At 43.5% G+C, this 20,237-nt stretch overlaps 6 protein-coding genes and 1 non-coding gene across 7 annotated transcripts; 4 read left to right on the top strand and 3 right to left on the bottom strand.

The window, feature by feature from the left end:
• Positions 1-1,854: 1,854 nt before the first annotated feature.
• O0I10_001558 (uncharacterized protein) lies at positions 1,855-2,211 on the top strand (the record flags this gene model as incomplete). The annotated part of the gene is made up of 1 exon (XM_058481652.1): positions 1,855-2,211. One exon carries the CDS (start codon positions 1,855-1,857, stop codon positions 2,209-2,211), a length of 357 nt encoding a protein of 118 aa, XP_058347509.1.
• Positions 2,212-2,257: 46 nt separating this feature from the next.
• O0I10_001557 (uncharacterized protein) lies at positions 2,258-2,569 on the top strand (the record flags this gene model as incomplete). The annotated part of the gene is made up of 1 exon (XM_058481651.1): positions 2,258-2,569. The coding sequence occupies one exon, from the start codon at positions 2,258-2,260 to the stop codon at positions 2,567-2,569; it is 312 nt and encodes a 103-aa protein (XP_058347508.1).
• A 1,303-nt stretch (positions 2,570-3,872) lies between these two features.
• O0I10_001556 (uncharacterized protein) lies at positions 3,873-4,601 on the top strand (the record flags this gene model as incomplete). The annotated part of the gene is made up of 1 exon (XM_058481650.1): positions 3,873-4,601. One exon carries the CDS (start codon positions 3,873-3,875, stop codon positions 4,599-4,601), a length of 729 nt encoding a protein of 242 aa, XP_058347507.1.
• A 4,088-nt stretch (positions 4,602-8,689) lies between these two features.
• On the bottom strand, positions 8,690-9,910 carry O0I10_001555 (uncharacterized protein; the record flags this gene model as incomplete). The annotated part of the gene is made up of 1 exon (XM_058481649.1): positions 8,690-9,910. The coding sequence occupies one exon, from the start codon at positions 9,908-9,910 to the stop codon at positions 8,690-8,692; it is 1,221 nt and encodes a 406-aa protein (XP_058347506.1).
• Positions 9,911-10,094: 184 nt separating this feature from the next.
• On the bottom strand, positions 10,095-10,451 carry O0I10_001554 (uncharacterized protein; the record flags this gene model as incomplete). The annotated part of the gene is made up of 1 exon (XM_058481648.1): positions 10,095-10,451. One exon carries the CDS (start codon positions 10,449-10,451, stop codon positions 10,095-10,097), a length of 357 nt encoding a protein of 118 aa, XP_058347505.1.
• Positions 10,452-11,246: 795 nt separating this feature from the next.
• O0I10_001553 (uncharacterized protein) lies at positions 11,247-17,194 on the top strand (the record flags this gene model as incomplete). Its single annotated transcript, XM_058481647.1, has 15 exons — positions 11,247-11,276; positions 11,337-11,427; positions 11,494-11,504; positions 11,572-11,649; positions 11,727-11,768; positions 11,833-13,147; positions 13,202-13,814; positions 13,874-13,893; positions 13,953-14,450; positions 14,507-14,754; positions 14,817-14,848; positions 14,908-15,082; positions 15,145-16,600; positions 16,660-16,901; positions 16,964-17,194. 15 exons carry the CDS (start codon positions 11,247-11,249, stop codon positions 17,192-17,194), a joined length of 5,082 nt encoding a protein of 1,693 aa, XP_058347504.1.
• Positions 17,195-20,011: 2,817 nt separating this feature from the next.
• On the bottom strand, positions 20,012-20,084 carry O0I10_001552. Its single transcript has one exon. It is a non-coding gene; the product is annotated as a tRNA-Phe (tRNA).
• Positions 20,085-20,237: the final 153 nt, after the last annotated feature.

Genomic DNA, 20,237 nt, shown 5'->3' with positions numbered 1-20,237 from the left:
TCATATAGAGGCAACGGCGATAATGGTGTCATTGTATTCTTGGTTGCTGGTGCCATAATCATCCTTCATCCATGATTGCGAAGTAGCTGCTGGTCGCATTGAATCGAGTACTCCAATATCGTCCATGGCCGTAAAACAGCTCTCGTCAAAGATACAAACCCTTTCGTCAATGCCCATCCTCAGCCGTTCCACGCGACATGATCCATCATTCCTGCCGACGACGTGCCAAGTAACCAAAGCAACATGCCAGTATTTCTCATCATGCACTTGATTCCATCCATCCATCCATCATAACCATTGCAAGTCCAATAAGAAAGAGCTTCTGTGGCTGCTGCTGATATGCTTCCTTTTCCATCACGCCTAATTGTCTATAGCGCATCTCAACAAGGTGAAGCTTGCTTGTATTGTGGTACACTTGATAGCTGATGTGGCACCCCATCCATTGGAATCCGTATGTACTGAAGCAAGTAGCTGCAAGTAACTTGAGACAATGGAGTAAAGACCTCCTGGTAGCAACTGCTGTTGTTTTGGTCGTGGCAAAGGAGTGTGTTGTAGTAGATAGACAAGCTTGTAAATGCTGTTTGAACCAATGGAGTAAAAGTCTTGCTAGTAGCTGAAATGCATGCTGCTACGATTGATTGTGGCAGAGGAATGTGCAAGAGAGCGTGTAGTATCAAGAAAGGCAGGTGTTGTAGAAGAGTGACAAGAAAGCTGCGTACACGCCATGGACTTGCCATTCAGTCAAAGACAATCGGATCACGATAGTTGTAGGATTGACATGATGGGTTGAAGCAGAGCAATCGTTCGCAGGTGGTAGTTGTATGCTTGAATGGGGGCAACGGTTGAGAATGGGAGGATGAGGGAAGAGGCTGGGAGTGAAAGAAGTGGAAATCATATAGATCGGACACCTCTTGTATAAATGCATGTACACTGTACATCAAAACTTGATATTGAGATTGCCCCTCTCGTACCTGAAACTTTAACACAAGTTCCTCTTGGATATGCTGATCACGTTGATCTAAAACAGACCTCATGTTTCATTTGAAAAAATTGAATGGGAGGATATAATGTGGGGTTTACTATGTAAGGCGGAAATGCAGGTCAGCGCCAGATTCATGTTTTATCGAAATAGTATGTATTACCTTGGGTTTCCCCATCTGTAACCTGAAACTTTGTCAGAAGGTTCGCTGCAACATGCTGATCAACTTCATTCATTTAAAAGTCGCAGACTTCATTATGAAGATTTAAAATGCGGGGCTGTCCAAATGGTGGACGATGGGAACAAAAGAGCGGACGGCTCACCGCCCCGAAGTTGCCCACCTCCAACTTGAAAATTGGTCAGAAGGGTGCTCCGAGCATGCTGATCAACATTTTTCTAATAAAAACTTCATGCTTCATTTGGAAATTTGGAATGGGAGCGTCCACAAGTTTGAAAGACGGAGACATTCGCAGGGTCTGTCTTTCAAGAATTTTCATGTTTGCTGTTTTGGCGTAGCTCAGTCAAATTGGCTCGGATCAAGAAACTTGAATGATGGAAATGCTCGGCTGGAGCAGGAGCATCGTTCACATGCAGTAGATTTTGCAACAACACTGATTGTGAGGAAATGGCTGATAGCGCGCAATATATGGACTGTTGTGGATAGACCATAAAGTATAATCCATCAATCCTTCCAGTCATGCAAAGTAGCTGTGTTACACAACACGACCCTCTGCATCTTTTGCTCTGCCAGGGTCCACCTACTTGACAATGAACAAGAATGAACAACATGGCTTTTTCCGCTAACGAACCAACTCCACCTCAAGCTGGGACCTCTTCAGCGATGGAGGCTGTCAGCTCTCCATCACCTAGCATTGATGCCTCACCTAACAGCACCAACAATGATTCCCAACCACGCACGCCTTTTGAGTTTTGGCAAAGTTTTTCACACCATGCTCGTCATGTTCAAGCTCGCAAAGAAGTCGTTTATGAAGACAAAGCAGCAAAAGATGCAGCTCAGCGCCTACGTCAAGAACGCATCTTTATTCGGTCCCATGGAATCTGATAGTGCAGTTTTCGATATCGCTCAAAGCTCTGGTATCTCTACCTCTGAATTTTTTGGAGCACTCACTCGTCAGCATCCAAAGGCTCTGGGCTGGGTGCCTAGCAAATTTCGGTCTTCTTGTGTTATCGTTTCTTTTGAAGATGCAAGCTCAGGATTTAGCATGTGCTGATGCCGGTTGGCAATGCGCCAATTTGATCGGTACTCCGACTTTGCACATGGAGAGTTCGGTTTATGTTGTTCACCTTTCTGGCCTTCCACTTATGAAGCGCGACGATCTTGCAATCGCTATCCGTGACAACATGTATCGCTATGGACACGTTTTGGATGTAAAAGTGTGCACGGATGAATTTAATTTGTTGACAGGCAAGGGATCTGTTTTGCTGGACACATCGCCGAATGATCGAGAAGATCCAATCTCAGCTTTGGAGCATGAAATTCATATGGAAACGGGGTCACAAGCGCATCGTTTTAGCAAGATGGCGAGGCATGGCTATTCACTGCAATTATTGCAAGAAGGAGGGTCATAAGATTGCCGAATGCCAAAATTGCAAGCACGAAAGGATCGTCAGCGCTTCAACGTAAACTTTCTTGCTACACTCTATTGCCAATCACCTGATCATCTAAAGGCAGAGTGCCCTAGAAACCAACGAGCGTCTCTACCGGTAAACGAGCCCACTGAAGAGTTTTGGTTGATCCTCATGTTCCTCAGTCGGAAGGTGAAGTTTTAGCTACGAAGGCTATCACTACCAATGATCCAGACCTTGATAATCTTCGTCAGCTTCTCAGCAACAATCGCGCCCGCATTCGCATGCCCTACGACCCAAAAAGAAGTCCGCTTCTATGTCGACACTCCGATGGATGGTATCCTTTCTGACTCTGCCGACTCTGATCATGACACCGACATGGATAACTCCAACGACCGATCTACCAATGACATCAATCATGACCACGATATGGATGGGGAAGGTGATGGTGGTGGTCGACCACCATCTCCCACACAGTACTGAGGTTGCTAATGAGATCACCGTGGCAACATTGAATTGTCGCGGTCTCAAACCGCTTGTCTGCCACTGCCACTGGAGGGGCAATATATGCACGTATTATACGAAACTTACGATATGATATTATATGTTTTCAAGAAAGCCACATTGATTCTGATTCTTAGGTGATATTACTCAGCGAATACTTCAAGCTCGTGCATCAACATGGACACCTCATTGTGGGGTGGTTGCTTTAATCACTATTTCTCAGTTGGAAACCGTACATTCTGCTTTTGATGGGCGGCTCCTCATCGCACGTGTTTCTCATCATCAACAATTATGCGACGATTTTCTACTTTACGTTCTTTATGCACCAGCCACGCCATCTCCACGTATCACCTTTTTACAGCAATTACATCATCATCTCCAACAACACCATACGCCTCAACAACGATGTATCCTTTTGGGTGATTTCAATTACAACATTTATCATACAACTCGACTTACGAACATGGCCGATTGGTCTAACTGGCTCATGACTTCATGGCATGATCCTTTCTACTCTGAACCTTCGACACGTGATGCACACACTTTCATTAGAGGGTAAATTGGATTATCTTTTATGCTCTCCTGATTTACAGCATTCCGATTCATTATCCATTGTTCACCTATGTTCCCCATACGGATCATCATGCTTTGGCTGTCCAATTCACTACCGGTGTTCCATCTCGTGGACTCCGATTTGGCGTTTCAACTCCTCATCTTTGCAACAGGAGCACGTACGTGACCAACTCAACCTGTGGCTCGATGCTGCTATGGCACATTTACCACAATCCTCAGCTCAAGACCGATGGGATCGTTTGAAAATCCACCTGAAAGGGTATTGTCAAATATTGTCACGCAAGGCTTTTTCACATCGCCATCGACGCTTTGGCTGCGGTATTTACATCGCCAATATCGCTCTCTCATCCGTTTGAATCGCCATCACCACAATGATGAATCCTATCAAGCCCGCCTCCAACAACTTCGCCACGACATCGACAATTCATCCAAAATGAGGAAGCTGATTATCTTGCATTACGTTCTGGTATCAAAATGGAGGGAATATGGGGAACGATCTAACAAATATTTTTATGAATGTCTCAAGGATCGTCAAGTTGCCAAGTACATCCCTGCTATTGCTAATGAGGATGGAACCCTTGCCACAACACCGGATGATATGGTTTCCAGAGCCCATGATTTTCTTACTGCAAGCTGTATCAACGCCGAGGCTATTGATACATCCGCACTCAGCAATATTCTTCAAGCCATTCCCGAGGATTTGTCTATAGCTGAGGATGATCAAGAACTCTTAGCGATGCCATGGTCTGACGATGAGATTCTCAACGGGATCTCTCGTAGTCCATATCGTAGTAGTCCTGGTGTCGATGGCTTTCCATATGAGTTGCTTCGGTTCCTATATGGCCATCCACGTGTTAAACCACTATGCAGCAGGTTTTCAATGAAGCTCTCACTTTGGCGCGTACACACCAGTTTCTTGGCGTACTTCGGTGGTGACTCTTTTACCGAAACAAGGTGACAGCACGCTGCTCAAAAATTGGCGGCCCATTTCTCTCATTTGTACGGATGCAAAAGTGTTCACGCGGATGTTGAATACACGCATGGGACCTTTGGTGGATAAGCTGGTGAATCGTTATCAATCTGGTTTCCTCCATAAGCGCTTTATTGGTGATAATGGTCTACTTGCAAGACTTTGCTATGTCTTTAGCTCAACGCTTTGATCTTCCTGGATGTTTACGTTCTTGATCCACAACTACGTCGTTGTCGTGCTCGTACCCTTTCGGAACGTCGATCCATTTCCAATCGGAATCGTGTTGTCACCTTTTTAAAGGACATTGACACACATGGTGCATGGAGTCTCAAAGTTTGTTTTCGGCGTTTGTTACTTTTTCCGTATTCCTCAAACACCATCACCTTATTTTGATCACGCATTCCATCGACTTTTGGCTCGCACAACTCACACTGGTCTGGATCTTGTCACTTTCACCCGCAAACAATTTCGCTACAGCCTCTTGATTCCTTTTTCACCAACTTCCCAGCAGCTATCCACGCTTCTGCATCCGAATGGCGACGTTTTTGGTCTGCACCTTTCCCACATCGCATCATTACGGTTCTTTGGCGCCTCCATCACCTTCGAATACCATGTCGAGCACGTCTACATCACCTGCTCCCACCATCGCCCCTTCACCACTTTGTCATATCTGTCAATCAGCCAACATTCCTGGTTTACAACCCATTGAGGATGACAAGCATTTTTTCTTCTCATGTCCATTCATTCAACCCTTTTGGCGTCGTTTATTCGATCACTACATCTCGCCACAGGTCCCATATCATGGGACCACATCAAAGCTTTGAACCCCTCTCATCCTTCCGCCGTGATGCCTCCCTTCCTTTTTCGTGTTTTGGTAGCCTGTGGTGTTTGGGCTGTATGGCGATGCCACTGGGACTTCATATACCAAGAAACTCATCAATGAGTGACCATCTTTTTACGCTCGCATACACTCTCATTGAACGTTTCCGTTCTCAAGGCCGCTTTGTACGTTCCCCACATAATTTTTTTCTCTTCATATTAATGCGTCTTATATTGAGGCGGAATAAAACATACACTACAAATTGACAATGAACAAAGACCACTCTTCATATAGCATCACGCTTACAAACATATAGAAAATTAGAGATTTCAACTTTACAATCAAACGTGGGGTTTTTATTAGAGCAATGGGCTCGGCTTGACCAACAGCACCTTGGGTGCACGTTTCACGATCAAGCTTGCCAATCCCAGATTTCAATGTCGCCACCAGCCAAACTGGATCCAGGGTCGACCTCTTCGACGACGACGACTAAAAAATATTTTTTGGCTGTTTGCGACATCGAACGCGAAACTTTCACACAAGGTGCTGTTGGCCAAGCCGAGCACATTGCTCTAATAAAACCCCACGTTTGATTGTAAAGTTTGGAGATACAGGCACCTTTATGTTTGTAAGCGATGCTATATGAAGAGTGGTCTTTGTTCATTGTCAAGTAGGTGGACCCTGGCAGAGCAAAAGATGCAGAGGGTCGTGTTGTGTAACACAGCTACGTTTGCATGAATGAAAAGGTCAATGTATAATTACTTTATGGATCATCTAGGAACAGGCATGTATTGCTAGCTAACGGCCACTTTTATCCAATCATCATTGTTGCGAGATCCACTGCATGGGAACGATGCCCCTGCTCTAGACATTCATTTCCATGATTAAAGTAGGTTGATCCGAGCTGATTTGACTGAGCTGTGGTCAAAGAGATTACATCACTCTGGACATAAAGCACGCTCGATGTAGCTCAACTGATGTAATCTTGTGTGAGCGTAACTCAACCAAATCAGCTCGGATCAACCTACTTTAATCATGGAAATGAATGTTCAGAGCAGGAGCATCGTCCACCTACAATAGAATGCACAAAAAGTTGGGAATGCACAAAAGTGGCTATTAGCTGCCAATGTATGACATAAAGTGAGGGTTGCGTACCTTTCATGCATTGTCCCTGAAGTCCTGACTTTTTAGCTGAGTTACCCAAAGAGGTCCTTCTGCATCTCTTTGGCTCTCCAGGTTCAGCTACTTGGCAATGAACAAAGACCACTTCTCATATAGCATCACGCTTACAAACATAAAGGTGCCTGTATCTCCAAACTTTACAATCAAACGTGGGGTTTTTATTACAGCAATAGGCTCGGCTTGGCCAACAGCACCTTGTGTGAAAGTTTCACGATCAAGCTTGCCAATACCAGATTTCGCAATGTCGCCACCAGCCAAACTGATCCAGAGGTCGACCTCTTGAAACTTTTTTCGACGACCAAAAAATATTTTTTGGGTTGTTTAGTGACATTGAACGTGAAACTTTCTACACAAGGTGCTGTTGGCCAAGCCGAGCACATTGCTCTAATAAAAACCCCACGTTTGATTGTAAAGTTTGGAGATACAGGCACCTTTATGTTTGTAAGCGTGATGCTATATGAAAAGTGGTCTTTGTTCATTGTCAAGTAGGTAGACCCTGACAGAGCCAAAGATGCAGAGGCACATGTTGTGTAACACCACTGATAATGCATGACTGGATGGGTCAATGTATAATGCTTTATTGATCATTTAGGAACATGCATATTGCCAGCTAACAGCCACTTCCACCCAATCTCAACTTTTATACGCGCTATCATGATGGAACGATTCTCCTGCTCCAGCCCATCATTTCCATCATTCAAGTTTCTTGATCCGAGCTGATTTGACTGAGCTACGCCCAAACAGAAAATGTGTCAATTCTTGAAAGACAGACCCTGCGAATGTCTCCGTCTTTCAAACTTTTCGACGCTCTCGTTCCAAATTTTCAAATGAAGCGTGAGGTTTTTATTTGAAAAAAGTGGATCAGCATGCTCGGAGCACCATCCCGACCAATTTTCAAGTTGGAAGTGGGCAACTTCGGGGCGGTAGGCCGTCCACTCTTTTGTTCGCGTCATACACCATTTGGGCCGCTCCGCATTTTAGATCTTCACAATGAAGTCTGCGACTTTTAAATGAATGAAGTTGATCAGCATGTTCCAGAGCACCTTGTGTGAAAGTTTCAGGATCAACAGGGGCAACCTCAATATCAAGGTTTCATATACAGTGTTCATGCATTTATACAAGAGGTGTCCGGCAACTCAGCCTACTTAAATTTCCACTTCTTCCACTCCCACTTGTATTTGCCCTTCCTCCCATTCTCAACTATTGCTCCATTCAAGTACAACTAGTGCCTGAAAACGATTGTCCTGCTTCAACCCATCATGCCAATCCTACAACTGCCTTGATCCGATTGCCTTTGACTGAATGGCACGTCCATGGCGTGTACACCTCACCACAACACCCGCCTTTTCTTGACACTTCACCTTCTCTTGTACAATCCTCAACCCACGATCAAACGAACAGCGTTCATTCCAGCAGTTGCCATTAGCAAGGTCTTTGCTCCATTGTCTCAAAACAGCGGTATCTACTTGCAGCAACTTGTCATACAGCCTTATCACGTGGACAGCAGTTAGCCATTGTATAGAAGCAGCTTTTTTTACGTGTAGCGTCTTTGTTCAATACATCGACTTCTTTTTGATATGGATATGGATATGGGTACATGGGATGGAAGGAATGGGTATATACAATGTGTGGAAAGATCCTTTGTTCTTTCTTATGCATCCATTGTCAACTTGGACCATCACGCCTGATGCCATCATCCTGAACGATGTGTCTTGATCAAAGGCTGTCTGCATTGGATTGTATAATTCACCTCCCTTTTTGTGATCGGATCCTGTCAACACCGTAGTAATACGAAGTCCTTGTTTGTGATTTAGAGCTTGTAATAAAACATCATCTTAATATACAGCGGGAGATGGCATGCGGCTGTGAGTTGAAGGAGGGTGGAAAGCGTTGGTATTGTAAATCCCTATATCACACTCAGGATGGCTCATTCATGCAAGCTGTGTTAGTCAATGTATAAATCAGGAAAGCGAACTATCAATACACCTCCCATAAATGTAATCTATCACTCTTTTAATCAATGAAATGATCCATCCAGGTATATGGTAGAAGCATTCAATCGCCTTCTTTTTATTTAATACACCCATTCAAACCGGTCTCCAAGATGAACAGTCCCATGACGAATGCATCCACCACAATCTTTTGATTGTTGTTGTTTGCTTGAATAAACCCTTAGCGACTTGATGACTTGTTTCTTTTTATCAATGAATATTCGCATGCCTGCTGCATTCACAATGCTGCCGATAATTGTGAGTTCAGTCAACGAGACCACGTTGCCGAGCATGGAAAGTACTCTTTCGTTCAGTGAGCCAATCCCTTGAAGCTTTAACCGAGAGACGACTGATGCTTCTTTTAATCCATTGACGAATTGAATAATACCAGACTCGGATACCCTCCATTGATTGATTTCGAGAGCTCTTAGGTTTGGAAGTGATGCAATAGCTGGTAAAGTCTTGTCGGTCACAAAGGAAGCACAATCCAGTGAGAGTGATTGTAGGTTATCCAATAAGCTGATATATGGGAGAAGGCTTGTGTCGGGTGGTGGACTCGCATATGATTCAATGAGATGAAGATGTCGAAGATGAGGCAAATCCCCTAGTGCATCAAATGCATCCACTGTAAGTTGTTTACCGCCTAATGCTACACGTTCAAGGGCAGTGCTATTCAATAGCCATTGATGCAAAATGGGACCTGACACATCCACATCAATGCATTCAAGATCCGTCAGTCGAGGCGTTTTGATATTTTGGATCCATGCATCTGTTGTACGTATACGGCGTTTGATAACATCGTCGTCAACGTCATCGGCAATCCATACGAAATTTCTCGAATCCAATACAAGGTGCTGGAGGTTGTGTTGGTGTTTGGTCACGACACGTGATATTGAATCGGCATGAGAACCCCAATGGCGGTAAAACCCAAACTCACGTAAGCCTCCTCCTTGATGGCACCTTTTCTCTTTGAATAGCAGGGATCTTGGTGGTGCTGCTGTAGGTTGGAAACAAATGATGGATTGCACCATTGGGCACATTTCAAGCAGCGTGTCGAAAAAGTCATCATTCATGTGACATGCCCACTCGTTGGATACATTCAAATACTGAAGATTTGGAGAACAAAGTAATATAGGATCCAACTGAAAGTAGGTAGGACAACATGTACGTGGATGGCCACGCAAACAAAGCTGGGTGATTTTGGATTGCTGTAAGGGGCCTTCGTGAGCCAACGATTGAAATTGGGGGTTCCAACATCGTACTTTTACTCTATCGTCAAGTGAGTATTGTAGACTTTTTAACATAGGGCAAGCTGTGATGATGGGTTCCAAAGGAAAGTTGCGCCGTTGCCGTTTAAATAATATACTTTCAAGCTTGTTGAATTCCTTCAGTATTTGTGCCAGCTGGTTTGCATCAATGATTTGTGTCCCATCAAACTCTGTGTTTCATGTTAGCCTCTTTCTAGTCACTTTTACTCCATTTACAATGTCACAAACCTAGTGCTTTCAAATCAGGAGCCTTTCTGGATATCAATGATAGGTGATGAAACACTTGATCTTGCTGTGAACAACGTGGCCCAATGACAACCACTGGCGGTGGTCGAGAAAACAAGCTATAAAGGCCCAATTCGCCCAAGTACCAGGAATCATAATATGGCTTGCAATAAACAACAGCCTCGCATTGTTCTCCGGATATGGTTCCTGAAATCATCAGGATAGTGTTGTACCATGAGTGACATGTAAGGATACATTGATAGAGATCAAGGACATGAAGCTCAGCAAGGATAGAGGAAAGAACATCGTGAGGAAGCTCGATAAATCGATCAAAAGATGCGTCTTTAGTCATGCTGCGTCGTTACAAAATGTAAAAGAAAAGAAAGAAAGGTAGCAATGATAGCTGAGAATCTACTCGAAGAAGCATCGAAGACTTGGAAGCACAGCCACAAGTTACTTGGTTTGTAGTACACTCTTTCTACTATAAGCGTGCTGCGGCGTAATCAATTTCAAGTATCTTTTTATCACGAAGAGTGATGGGTATTCCCCGAATAGGAGAGACAACAAGTATAAAGGACCCATTCTTGGCAATGACGATGGTTTCTATGGAAAAGAGAATTCCGACTTCTATAGTAGTAGTAGCGGTTCCAATGGCAACGCATTATTATGCGTCGTAGCTACTACGGCATATCTTGTACTGCCGCTATCTCCTTGGGATATATATAAAACATCATGGTGCATGTGATCCAAATATGGATGATTGGTTATTCCCTTTTATTATAGCATTGCTACTATTACTACTGATGTGGTGATATTGAAAAAGGTCCGTGCGCATGAAAGCACTTGATATGGAATAATGGAGCAGGAGGAGGAGAGTGTGACACATCAACAACAACCTAAATGCACAGGTAGGGATTGCTTGGCAATAGATGCGGGTTTTCCGGAAGTATTGGCGAACGTCTTTCCTAGTCCGAAAAAAGTCTCCACTGCATGAATCGATGTGGGAGGGAAGGTCAACAGGGATAAGCAGGTTTTCTTGTTTGTTTCTTTGCATACCTTTGCAAGCCTTTCAACGACCAACAGTTATACGCAGACTTTTATTCCCATATCGCCACTTGACGCTCCACGTTGATCCTCTGTCTTTGCAATGATCAACATTGCACCGTACATTGCGAAAGCAAGTAGCACAAACGACTCCCCCATTTGGCTCTATGCTAACCGCTGACCCCATGCCTAGTACGTTCGATCGTTACATTCCGTGCGTGATCCGCTAGAAATACCATACATCCAAACCCAATTTGGCGTCGTTCTCATGGTCGATGTCGTAGGTAAATTGAGGCTCTTTCCATATGCTGTTGCTGCTGTTACGTACGTACTCATGGATTGCTTGGTAGGCTTTAGCAGGGTAAACATTGACGCCAGCATGATGCATGAATTTCAAGATCCATCTACTGACACTATGCTCCTTTTAGTTGACAACACTCGCCACTGAAAAAGGAGCATCCGGTGCCGAAGCGATCGCTTTAGAGATTGGTGCTTATCTGGGTGAAGTAGGCATCATGAGAGCCAGTGAGAAAAGTGACATTGCTATTGCTTAATCTCGCTAATATGCAACGTATCATTTTAGTGCATTCAAATCGTCGAATTCTATGGTGGAGATGTTGTAAAGGTACGAACAATGAAATACAAAGTACTACTCCTTGACGCTAATATGGATTCATTGTTCATAATAGTTTCTTGGTGATGCGGTTCTTGTCAGTTTTCAGGCCCCGCCTTGTGAACCTGGTAAAAGCGATCATGACATGGATGGCAAGGAAGCATCGTTACGTCAAAAGAGCATCTTGGTACGACGTGCGCTTGAATGTGGACAACAATTGCTTGCACGATTATCACATTATCGAGTGTATCTGACAGCAGAGGAACGCGCCAAACATCGTACAGCAACCGGGGATATTGATCGACAATCGAAGCATACCCAAAAGGGACAACGTTTCTTTTTATTCGATGGTCAAGATTCATCATCATCCAACAATGAGCACAACAAGTATGCACCTTCATTGTCTCCTAGTCAAGTGAGCAGAGATCCTGATTCAATGAGCATTGATGAATATCCAGAAGAATACACAATGGCATTCGGCTTTTGGAGTTGTTTTCCTATGCTACGACGCAAAGCCAAAGATAATCGGATCTATATACGACATAACAGCCAATCAACAGAACCTCTCAAACGCAACAAAGACGTGGTAGACCTTGAACTCCATATCGCAATGTCATGTGGAAACATCTCCAACATCATCATTGGTGAAATGAATCCAAAACATCGCACCAGCCATGCATCCAGTCTCAGTACCAATAGCAACAGCAGGAAGAGCAAACGATTCTCTACGCTAAGTAACGAGGAGATGGATATCATTGATCAGTACTTTGTCGAATACACGGGTCGATTGGAATACGCTATTTGTGGACCTGCTGTGGAATTGCTTGAAGATGCATTATCAGCTGCCAAGGCGGGTGAAATGAGTATTACGGGCGAGGTGTATCGCTTAGCAACAAATCAGCGATTGTCGATAGGCTTTGAGAAACGCAACCGATTTTACATTGTGCACAATAAGGAGACCGATGATCATCATAATCGCCGTGGTGTACCTCCATCCGTCAACAGTATGCGATATCACATGGGCGTTGCCAATGCAAGTACGGGTTATCTTGCCAATTTGCCTGTTGAATTGAAGAGGCAAGCGTCTCAGCTCAATGTTGAACCTTTGGTCCCACGTGCACGCAACCCAGAATACATGGATATGTATGATAACAACAATCCCGTTTATTACAAGTACATCAATCGCAGCACGCTCTATCGATTACAACATTCTCCAGACAGCAATTTTCCAGCACAATTTCGAGATGTCACGATCATGTTTGTCAGCTTTGGAAAACTCAATGTTGCTACAACCACCGGACTTGCTATTGTACAAAAGGCGTTTGTATGTGCCATTGATATCCTTGTTAAATATGAAGGCATGGTCCAACAATTTGCTGTGGATGATAAAGGTGAGTTGCTATACGCTGCCGATGCCCTGTTGCTCATATGTATGTTTCTTTTAGGACCCACTTTGCTTGCCGTCTTTGGTCTTCCTCCTCTATCCCATGAACGAGAAGCTGTGTTTGCGGCAAAAGCGGCTGTTGAGTTGCGTGATGCGTATCGTAAATTGGATCTACCAGACTTTGCGATTGCCCTTTCCACAGGAATGATATTCAATGCGGTGCTTCCTCCACGTAATCCTTATCGTCGTGATCCCAGTATTTGTGGTGACACCATTGTGATGGCCGTGCGTATGCTCAAATTCCCTTTTGCAACAAAAAACGTCGTGTGCGATGCATCCACCAAACATCAGATCCGAGGTCTTTGCGACTTTGAAGACAAGGGCGAGAATTTCGTCAAAGGCAAGATCAAGCCTATCCAGATCTATAGCATTGAACGATTCGGCCATGGTGGTAGACCCAAGCGCATTTCGCTTCAAGAAAAGGAAGAGGATAGCCATACCGATTTTATCGGCTACAGTTCAGAGATGGCACGCGCTACACGCTTTATTGCTGATTGGAACGAAGCACAAAATCATCACGTACTCGTCATCTCAGGGCCATCAGGTGTAGGAAAGAGCTTCTTTTGCCATGCATTGAATCGAAAGATAACATCCACTGAAGACGTATTTTCATGGTAAGCATATGTGGATTCGATGATTGGATGTATTCACTAACCCACTTTTACGTTGATAGTTGGGCATCATCCACTGAAGGTGATTGAATTTCATTGATTCTATGTATCGATCTTGTACTTATAAGTCTTTTTTTGTAGTTGAGAAGGGCTCCAAGTATTATCTCATCAAGAATCTCCTCATCTCACTGTTTGAATTGATCGACTCGGACAAGATCCCACAAAACACAAAGCAGCATTCGATTGGGAATCACCTTCCAAATACACCCTTGGTTGCACCATCACGTGCAGGTGATCGCACATCGACAGCATCACAACTTTCGGCTTTGAGCAATCGGGAATCATTACGGCGCTTGGAATCTTATTCATCCCATCATGCAAGTTCTCCGCATCTCACCGATTTCAGCAACGAGTTGACTGAATTAATTACTCGATGCCTTGGCAAGTGTGGCGAGGATGAGAGTTTGTTGCCACTATTCAAGTCTGCATTTACTACACTAGGCGAAGTGCGTGAAAACAAGTATACGTCGAGATTGGATGGTCGTGCTCGTGATATTCTTTTGGCTGGTGTCATATCAAGGATGATCCGCTATACCTGTGAACATGTTGGCTTTGTTTTCATTTGTGATGATGTCCAATGTAAGATGAGAAAGAATACTTACTTTTATATCATGTGCTAATTATTATGTATCCAGGGACTGATTCTGCATCCATTCGTGCTTTGAAGCACATTCACGAACAATGCCAGCGATTCTTGCTCATTATGGCCACTCGTACCATACGTGACTACAACCTTACCTTTCTCAATGACTTTGCCAAGGTTGGATCTTATGAAGAAATTGCCTTGAATGGACTCGGAGCAGATGAAATTGGAGAAATCATTGTTCAAGCTTTCCAAAGTGGGGTTAAACGAGTGAGCCCCGAGATTGTGCGAGTGTTTCAGGTATACAACGATATAGGATGGATCATGAAGAATTGGCATTCATCATCATTGAATTCTTATAGAAAAGAACAGGAGGCAACCCGCTTTTCGTAAAGTAAGTGTTATATAAATGTTGCAATGTTTATTTCTAATCCTTCTTTTATCATTACACAGGAACATGGCTATTGTTCTCAAGGACTTTAACAGTGATGTCAGTGTTATGGATGGCGAGCTGGTGACTACAAGCAGCGAGTTTGATCTTGAAGATCTCTTGGTCAATTTCGATTATAAGCGGATCATCAAAATGCAATTCGATCGCCTTGATGCCAACTTTCAAGAATTCTTGACGGTGAGTTACTTTGCATGATGGCTCTTTATACAAGAAAAAACTAATACCATGGATCGTATCAGGCTGCAAGCTGCTTGGACCAGTATTTCACCATTCAGGAGGTTGCCGCAATTGTTGACACGGCAAAGAATGCAATCTTTCGAGATCCTGATATCGCCGATATACCGAGCCGGATTCGTGCCTATGACACATATCGATTCTTGCAACAAGTTGACAGCCCTACGCTACATGACAGTGGCTTGATCGTGTATACATTTGCACATATCACAATCCCTGAAAGCATCTATGCCATGGTGCCCTATGAATCACGTGTTGAGCAGCATCAGCGTCTTGCAAAGTACTATGAAGCTCAGCTTAATCGAGACAACTTTTCCGATCTTTTATCCAAGGTCACTCGACATTACATGAAAACGGATGCGCTTGGAAAGCAATTGTACTACTTGGAACGCTTGGCCGACGTCAACATTAGATCCTACTTTTTACCTGAAGCAACCGACAATCTCAAGGCCATTGTAAAGATCTTGTGTGACAATCAAGACATTGCAGCACGTTTTGGAAGGATTCATCAAAGCGACATTTATCGACGACTTGGCATGTGCTATACAATGCGTACCAAATTGAATGAAGGGGAGCAATATCTTTTCTTGTCATTGGATGTTCTTGGTGAACCATGGCCACGAAGTGAGCTCGAATTCTTTTACAAGCTTTGGATGAATCGTGTGATACAGCATCAACATCGACGATGGGGCACTTTACACAAGTACAAAAACTCGAGGAAACGAGCTGTGTGGCGACGTGTTGTGGAAATGATGGTGCAGCTATCCAACATTTACTTTTACAAGGGCAAAGGACGTGCCTTTGTCTATACGTGCTTGATTGGTCTAAATGCATGCGAACGACTCGGGGAGACTGGATCTATATACACCTTTTTTCTTGCACGCAACGCATTGATCTGCTGGATCAACGACCAAAAGGATCACAGTATCTTTTACATTACTCAAGCAATTCGACACATGGATGAGAAGCATGATGCTGGTACATTGACAATATGCTCCATGCTTTGTTTTGCAGCGGGTAAGTTTAGCAACGCAAGTGAACTATTGTATCAATCCATCGAAGCTGTCAAGACGCTTGGTGTTATCACTGATTGCCAATCATTTTATCGATCCGTGGGTCTCGTGATTACGATGCGGATATTTGAAGGCACGCTCAACAACTCGACAAGTGATCTGCTGCTACTCAAGCAAATGGCCGATACCGCCCATGCCAATGGTGATAGCGAAGCTGAGATTTGGTTGGGTGTTTACAATGTCGGCAATGCCATCGTGATGGATCGATTGAATGATTGTGAGGCGCATGTTGCACTTTTGGAAGCACACATCATCCATGCAGCTGATTACAACAAGATTGCTATCCATGGAACATTGCTTTGTTATTACGCACGAGAATCCAAATTTACCTACGCCCAGGAGCATGTGAGACATCTCGTCAACATTTTGCCATCATTGACTGTAACGCGTAAGTATACAACAGGAGGCAATAACGGCTTACCAAAAGACTCATTCCTTTTGTTAAAGCCAACATCTTCCCGATCTTTGGCCTTATCTTTGCCACCATGGGTCTATACCGAATGATTGAAGAGGATGAAGGAGACTTGATTACCGATGATGATGGTGGCTATGATCAATTCAATTTAGGCGTAGCACGTATCAACCATGCTTTCCAGCAAGTCAAGTTTTGGGAATTTACACAGCCATGTCTATACCTTGCACGTGCGCTCCCTTACATCAGCACCGGAAGAACAGTGGAAGGCTATTTGGTAAGCTGGTGTTTTTGTGGTCCACATGCAGCACTATACCACTCACATTTGGATATACCTAGGTACTTCGACATGGCATTTATGAAATGCATTTTATTCAAGAGATTTCCTTCCTTAAAGCTTATTACTGGGCTAATCTCGGGAAGTATGCTTTCACACCTAGCGATCGAATCGACTGGACCGAGAGGGCACGCGTTGACTTGGACGCACTTTCAATTCCATCACATGTATATTGCAATCCTGATCCTGCTAATTGCTATTCACGTTCCAAGAAGGCTGATCTTCGTGCTTAATCACCTTAGAGAGCAGGCTCTCCTTTTGTATATAGTAGTATGTCTCCTACTGATAATTTTCAATGACTGTAGTAAATAGTAAACAATACATTTTCACAAACATGATGTTGTCATGCCATCCATATAAGGCGCACCGACGATCCGTAAAAGGCGATGATTTTTGCATCGACCATCCTTAAAAGGCGATGATTTTTGCACCGACGATCCGTAAAAGGCGATGAGATTCAGCACCGATGATCCATAAAAGGTGATGATTTTTGCACCGACCATCCGTAAAAGGCGATGATTTTTGCAACGATCATCCGTATAAGGCGATGAGATTCAGCACCGATGATCCATAAAAGGAGATGCTTTTTGCACCGACGATCCGTAAAAGGCGATGAGATTCAGCACCGACCATCGCCTAGGCGATAGCTCTTTGGTTTCTTGCAACATCAGGAGGAAACACCCGTTACAAACACACAACACTAACATGGCTTGGAATTGATTGCGAACCAATGCGCTGGCGCAAAGGCTGCTAAAGCGCAATTGTGGAACCCAAGATCCGCTCTCAGAATGGGCCCCATTTGACGATTGTCGACGACAGCTGCCAGGTACTTTATCAAAGTGTTGTTGCATATGCAGGCTTATTCTTTTTTCGTTCAACAAGCCTTTCTTGCTCACCCAGTATTTGAAATGTATGCCAACTTACGAGGAACGAGTGCGATTACGTCCACGTGATGCGATTTGCTGGAAAGGTGGTGAATGGATCAACTCGAATACGTTCTTATTCACTCGAGTATTGGGATTGTTGATGGATACGAATTGTCATTTTTGACGCGCCTATCACCATGAACGTGTGCTTGATCTATGGTACATACGACTTGCCTCAGGTGGATGGGATCTGCTCTATGCATGAACAACATCACGACATCCTCCCAACAACACAACCACTCTATCAGCTTAGGCCACTATCGACAACAAACATTTATCATTCTTTGTTATCACAAATTTCACACGCCCACCGTTATGTACAATAAAAGAATGTTGTCGCAGCCCACCATACTCCTACACGTCTCTTTCCTCTATCATGTCGCTCTTTGATGATTGCTAGCATTGGTATGTTTGCTGTGAATGATGGCATAAAAGAATTGATGTTGACAATGAGGCTTTGGATAAGGTGGGGTATGCTGGAATGATAGAGATCAATCATGTTCAACTTGAAAGATATCAACAAGTCCTTCCTGTATGCGCCTCACATCGTGGCCAGCATTACCCACACGTCGACATACACCCAGCAATGCGTCCTCCGCAGCATCTGTCAAACTTGGAGGAAACACTCGATTCGCGAAGGCATAAGATGAAAGTAGCAATGAAGAAGAGACTACAGAAAGGCAAACAATACAAGAGGAACAAGGATACCAAGATGTACACGAGCAACTTTGCTTGATCAAAAGCAAGCCACTTTCTCCAGCTACAATGATTCGACAAAAGCATTGTGAATACAATTGGGAATGCTGGGTAGAGCTTTCTTTGGAGTTGAAACGCGGCCACGGGGAGAAGAGACATTAACATCGGGTTTGTATATATGGATGTGTATGTTTCTTAATGCCATTCTTACAAAGATGGTATCTTTAGATAACTTTGCCCTATATGCCCTCGATCGTGCTGTTGCCGGACAAGGCACCGGGAAGGTAGAATCCAACCTACAAGTGCGCTCATTAATAAACGAATTCAAACGCATCATAGTCAAGGTAAGCTTGAAATTGAATACGTGTAAGAAGATAGGCTAATACAGGTTGTTAGATGAAAAATGAAGGAGTCACTGTCCCATATGGCACGTTCATTCTCAAACAACGTTGTTCTCTTTGGCAGTCTTTCTTTAATCAACAGCGAAGAGCTTGTATATAGATCTTTAGTGCTCCAACTTGCTTCAATACATATGAATTCTTAAACCACCTATAACTTTGAATACTACTTTGGCAACATGGGATGGGAGGAAGTGGATAATTAATACTCCTTGGGTATTGTATTCATTGCCAACTTGGTCTTCATGCTTCGTATTTGGCAGCCTATTCAATGTCAGTGACAATATCATTTGGGCTTGTGTGTCAGCAAGGTGGATCGAACACCCTTTCTTTTACGTGATCAGTGATTCGTACGTCAGCAAGGTGGATCGAACAACTTCTTGTTACATGATCAGCAATAGCCATCGTATATGTAGAAGCAGCTCTATTTACGTGTAGCAACTTGCTTTAATACATACGAATTCCTATGATGGATGATGCCATATTATCAGCCATCGAGTACACCACAATACAAGTAATCTTCGTTGTTCACGCTGTAGTGGAAGATGCAAAGAAAAAGATAGACCAACAACTGGATGGCTCTACAATGATCATCACAATCTTGCAAAGGTGATGCTGCTGCTGCAAACCGGATATATATGATACTTTTTGACACACGTGTTATCCATAAACATCATAGGTTCATCATAGAATCAGCCTTTTTTATATCATAACCTCTATTCTGTTATTGTACAAAGGCATTCCTCGTAATTGCTGAATGGTTCATCATAAAAAAAAGTGGTCAATAATTTAACTTTCAGTATGATAGTCGATTGATGCCTGTTTTTGCCTATCATACACGTATACTTAAAATGATGATACAGGCGTTTCTAAAAGCACCAAAAGATGCAGACAGAGGAGCTGCTAGCATCCATCGTTACGATATATCGTTTGAACGAAAAAACATCATCACGTGATCATAAAAGTCAAGAAAAACGCAAAAAGTGATCATTCAATCCGATTTTTGGATCGAATTGAATGCGAATTCGTGTGTCAGCAAGGTGGATCGAACACCTGACCTTTAGATCTTCAGTCTAACGCTCTCCCAGCTGAGCTATGCCGACCTTCCTTGTTGAATTCCTGGTTCCGGAGATCCATCATATACCAAAAAATTGCCCACTTTAGAACAAAAAACCGCCGTCGTAGCACAATAAAATTTACATCAGCATGCAGCGGAGCAATAGCTAAATTCAATGAAAAAGAGTATAATTTATTAT

Source organism: Lichtheimia ornata (genome assembly GCF_029851405.1).
Source record: "Lichtheimia ornata isolate CBS 291.66 chromosome Unknown scaffold00004, whole genome shotgun sequence".
In the NCBI taxonomy this organism is placed as follows: Eukaryota; Fungi; Mucoromycota; class Mucoromycetes; order Mucorales; family Lichtheimiaceae; genus Lichtheimia; species Lichtheimia ornata.
Note: the sequence above shows the minus strand (reverse complement) of the source record. Positions and strands in the feature narration are given on the sequence as shown.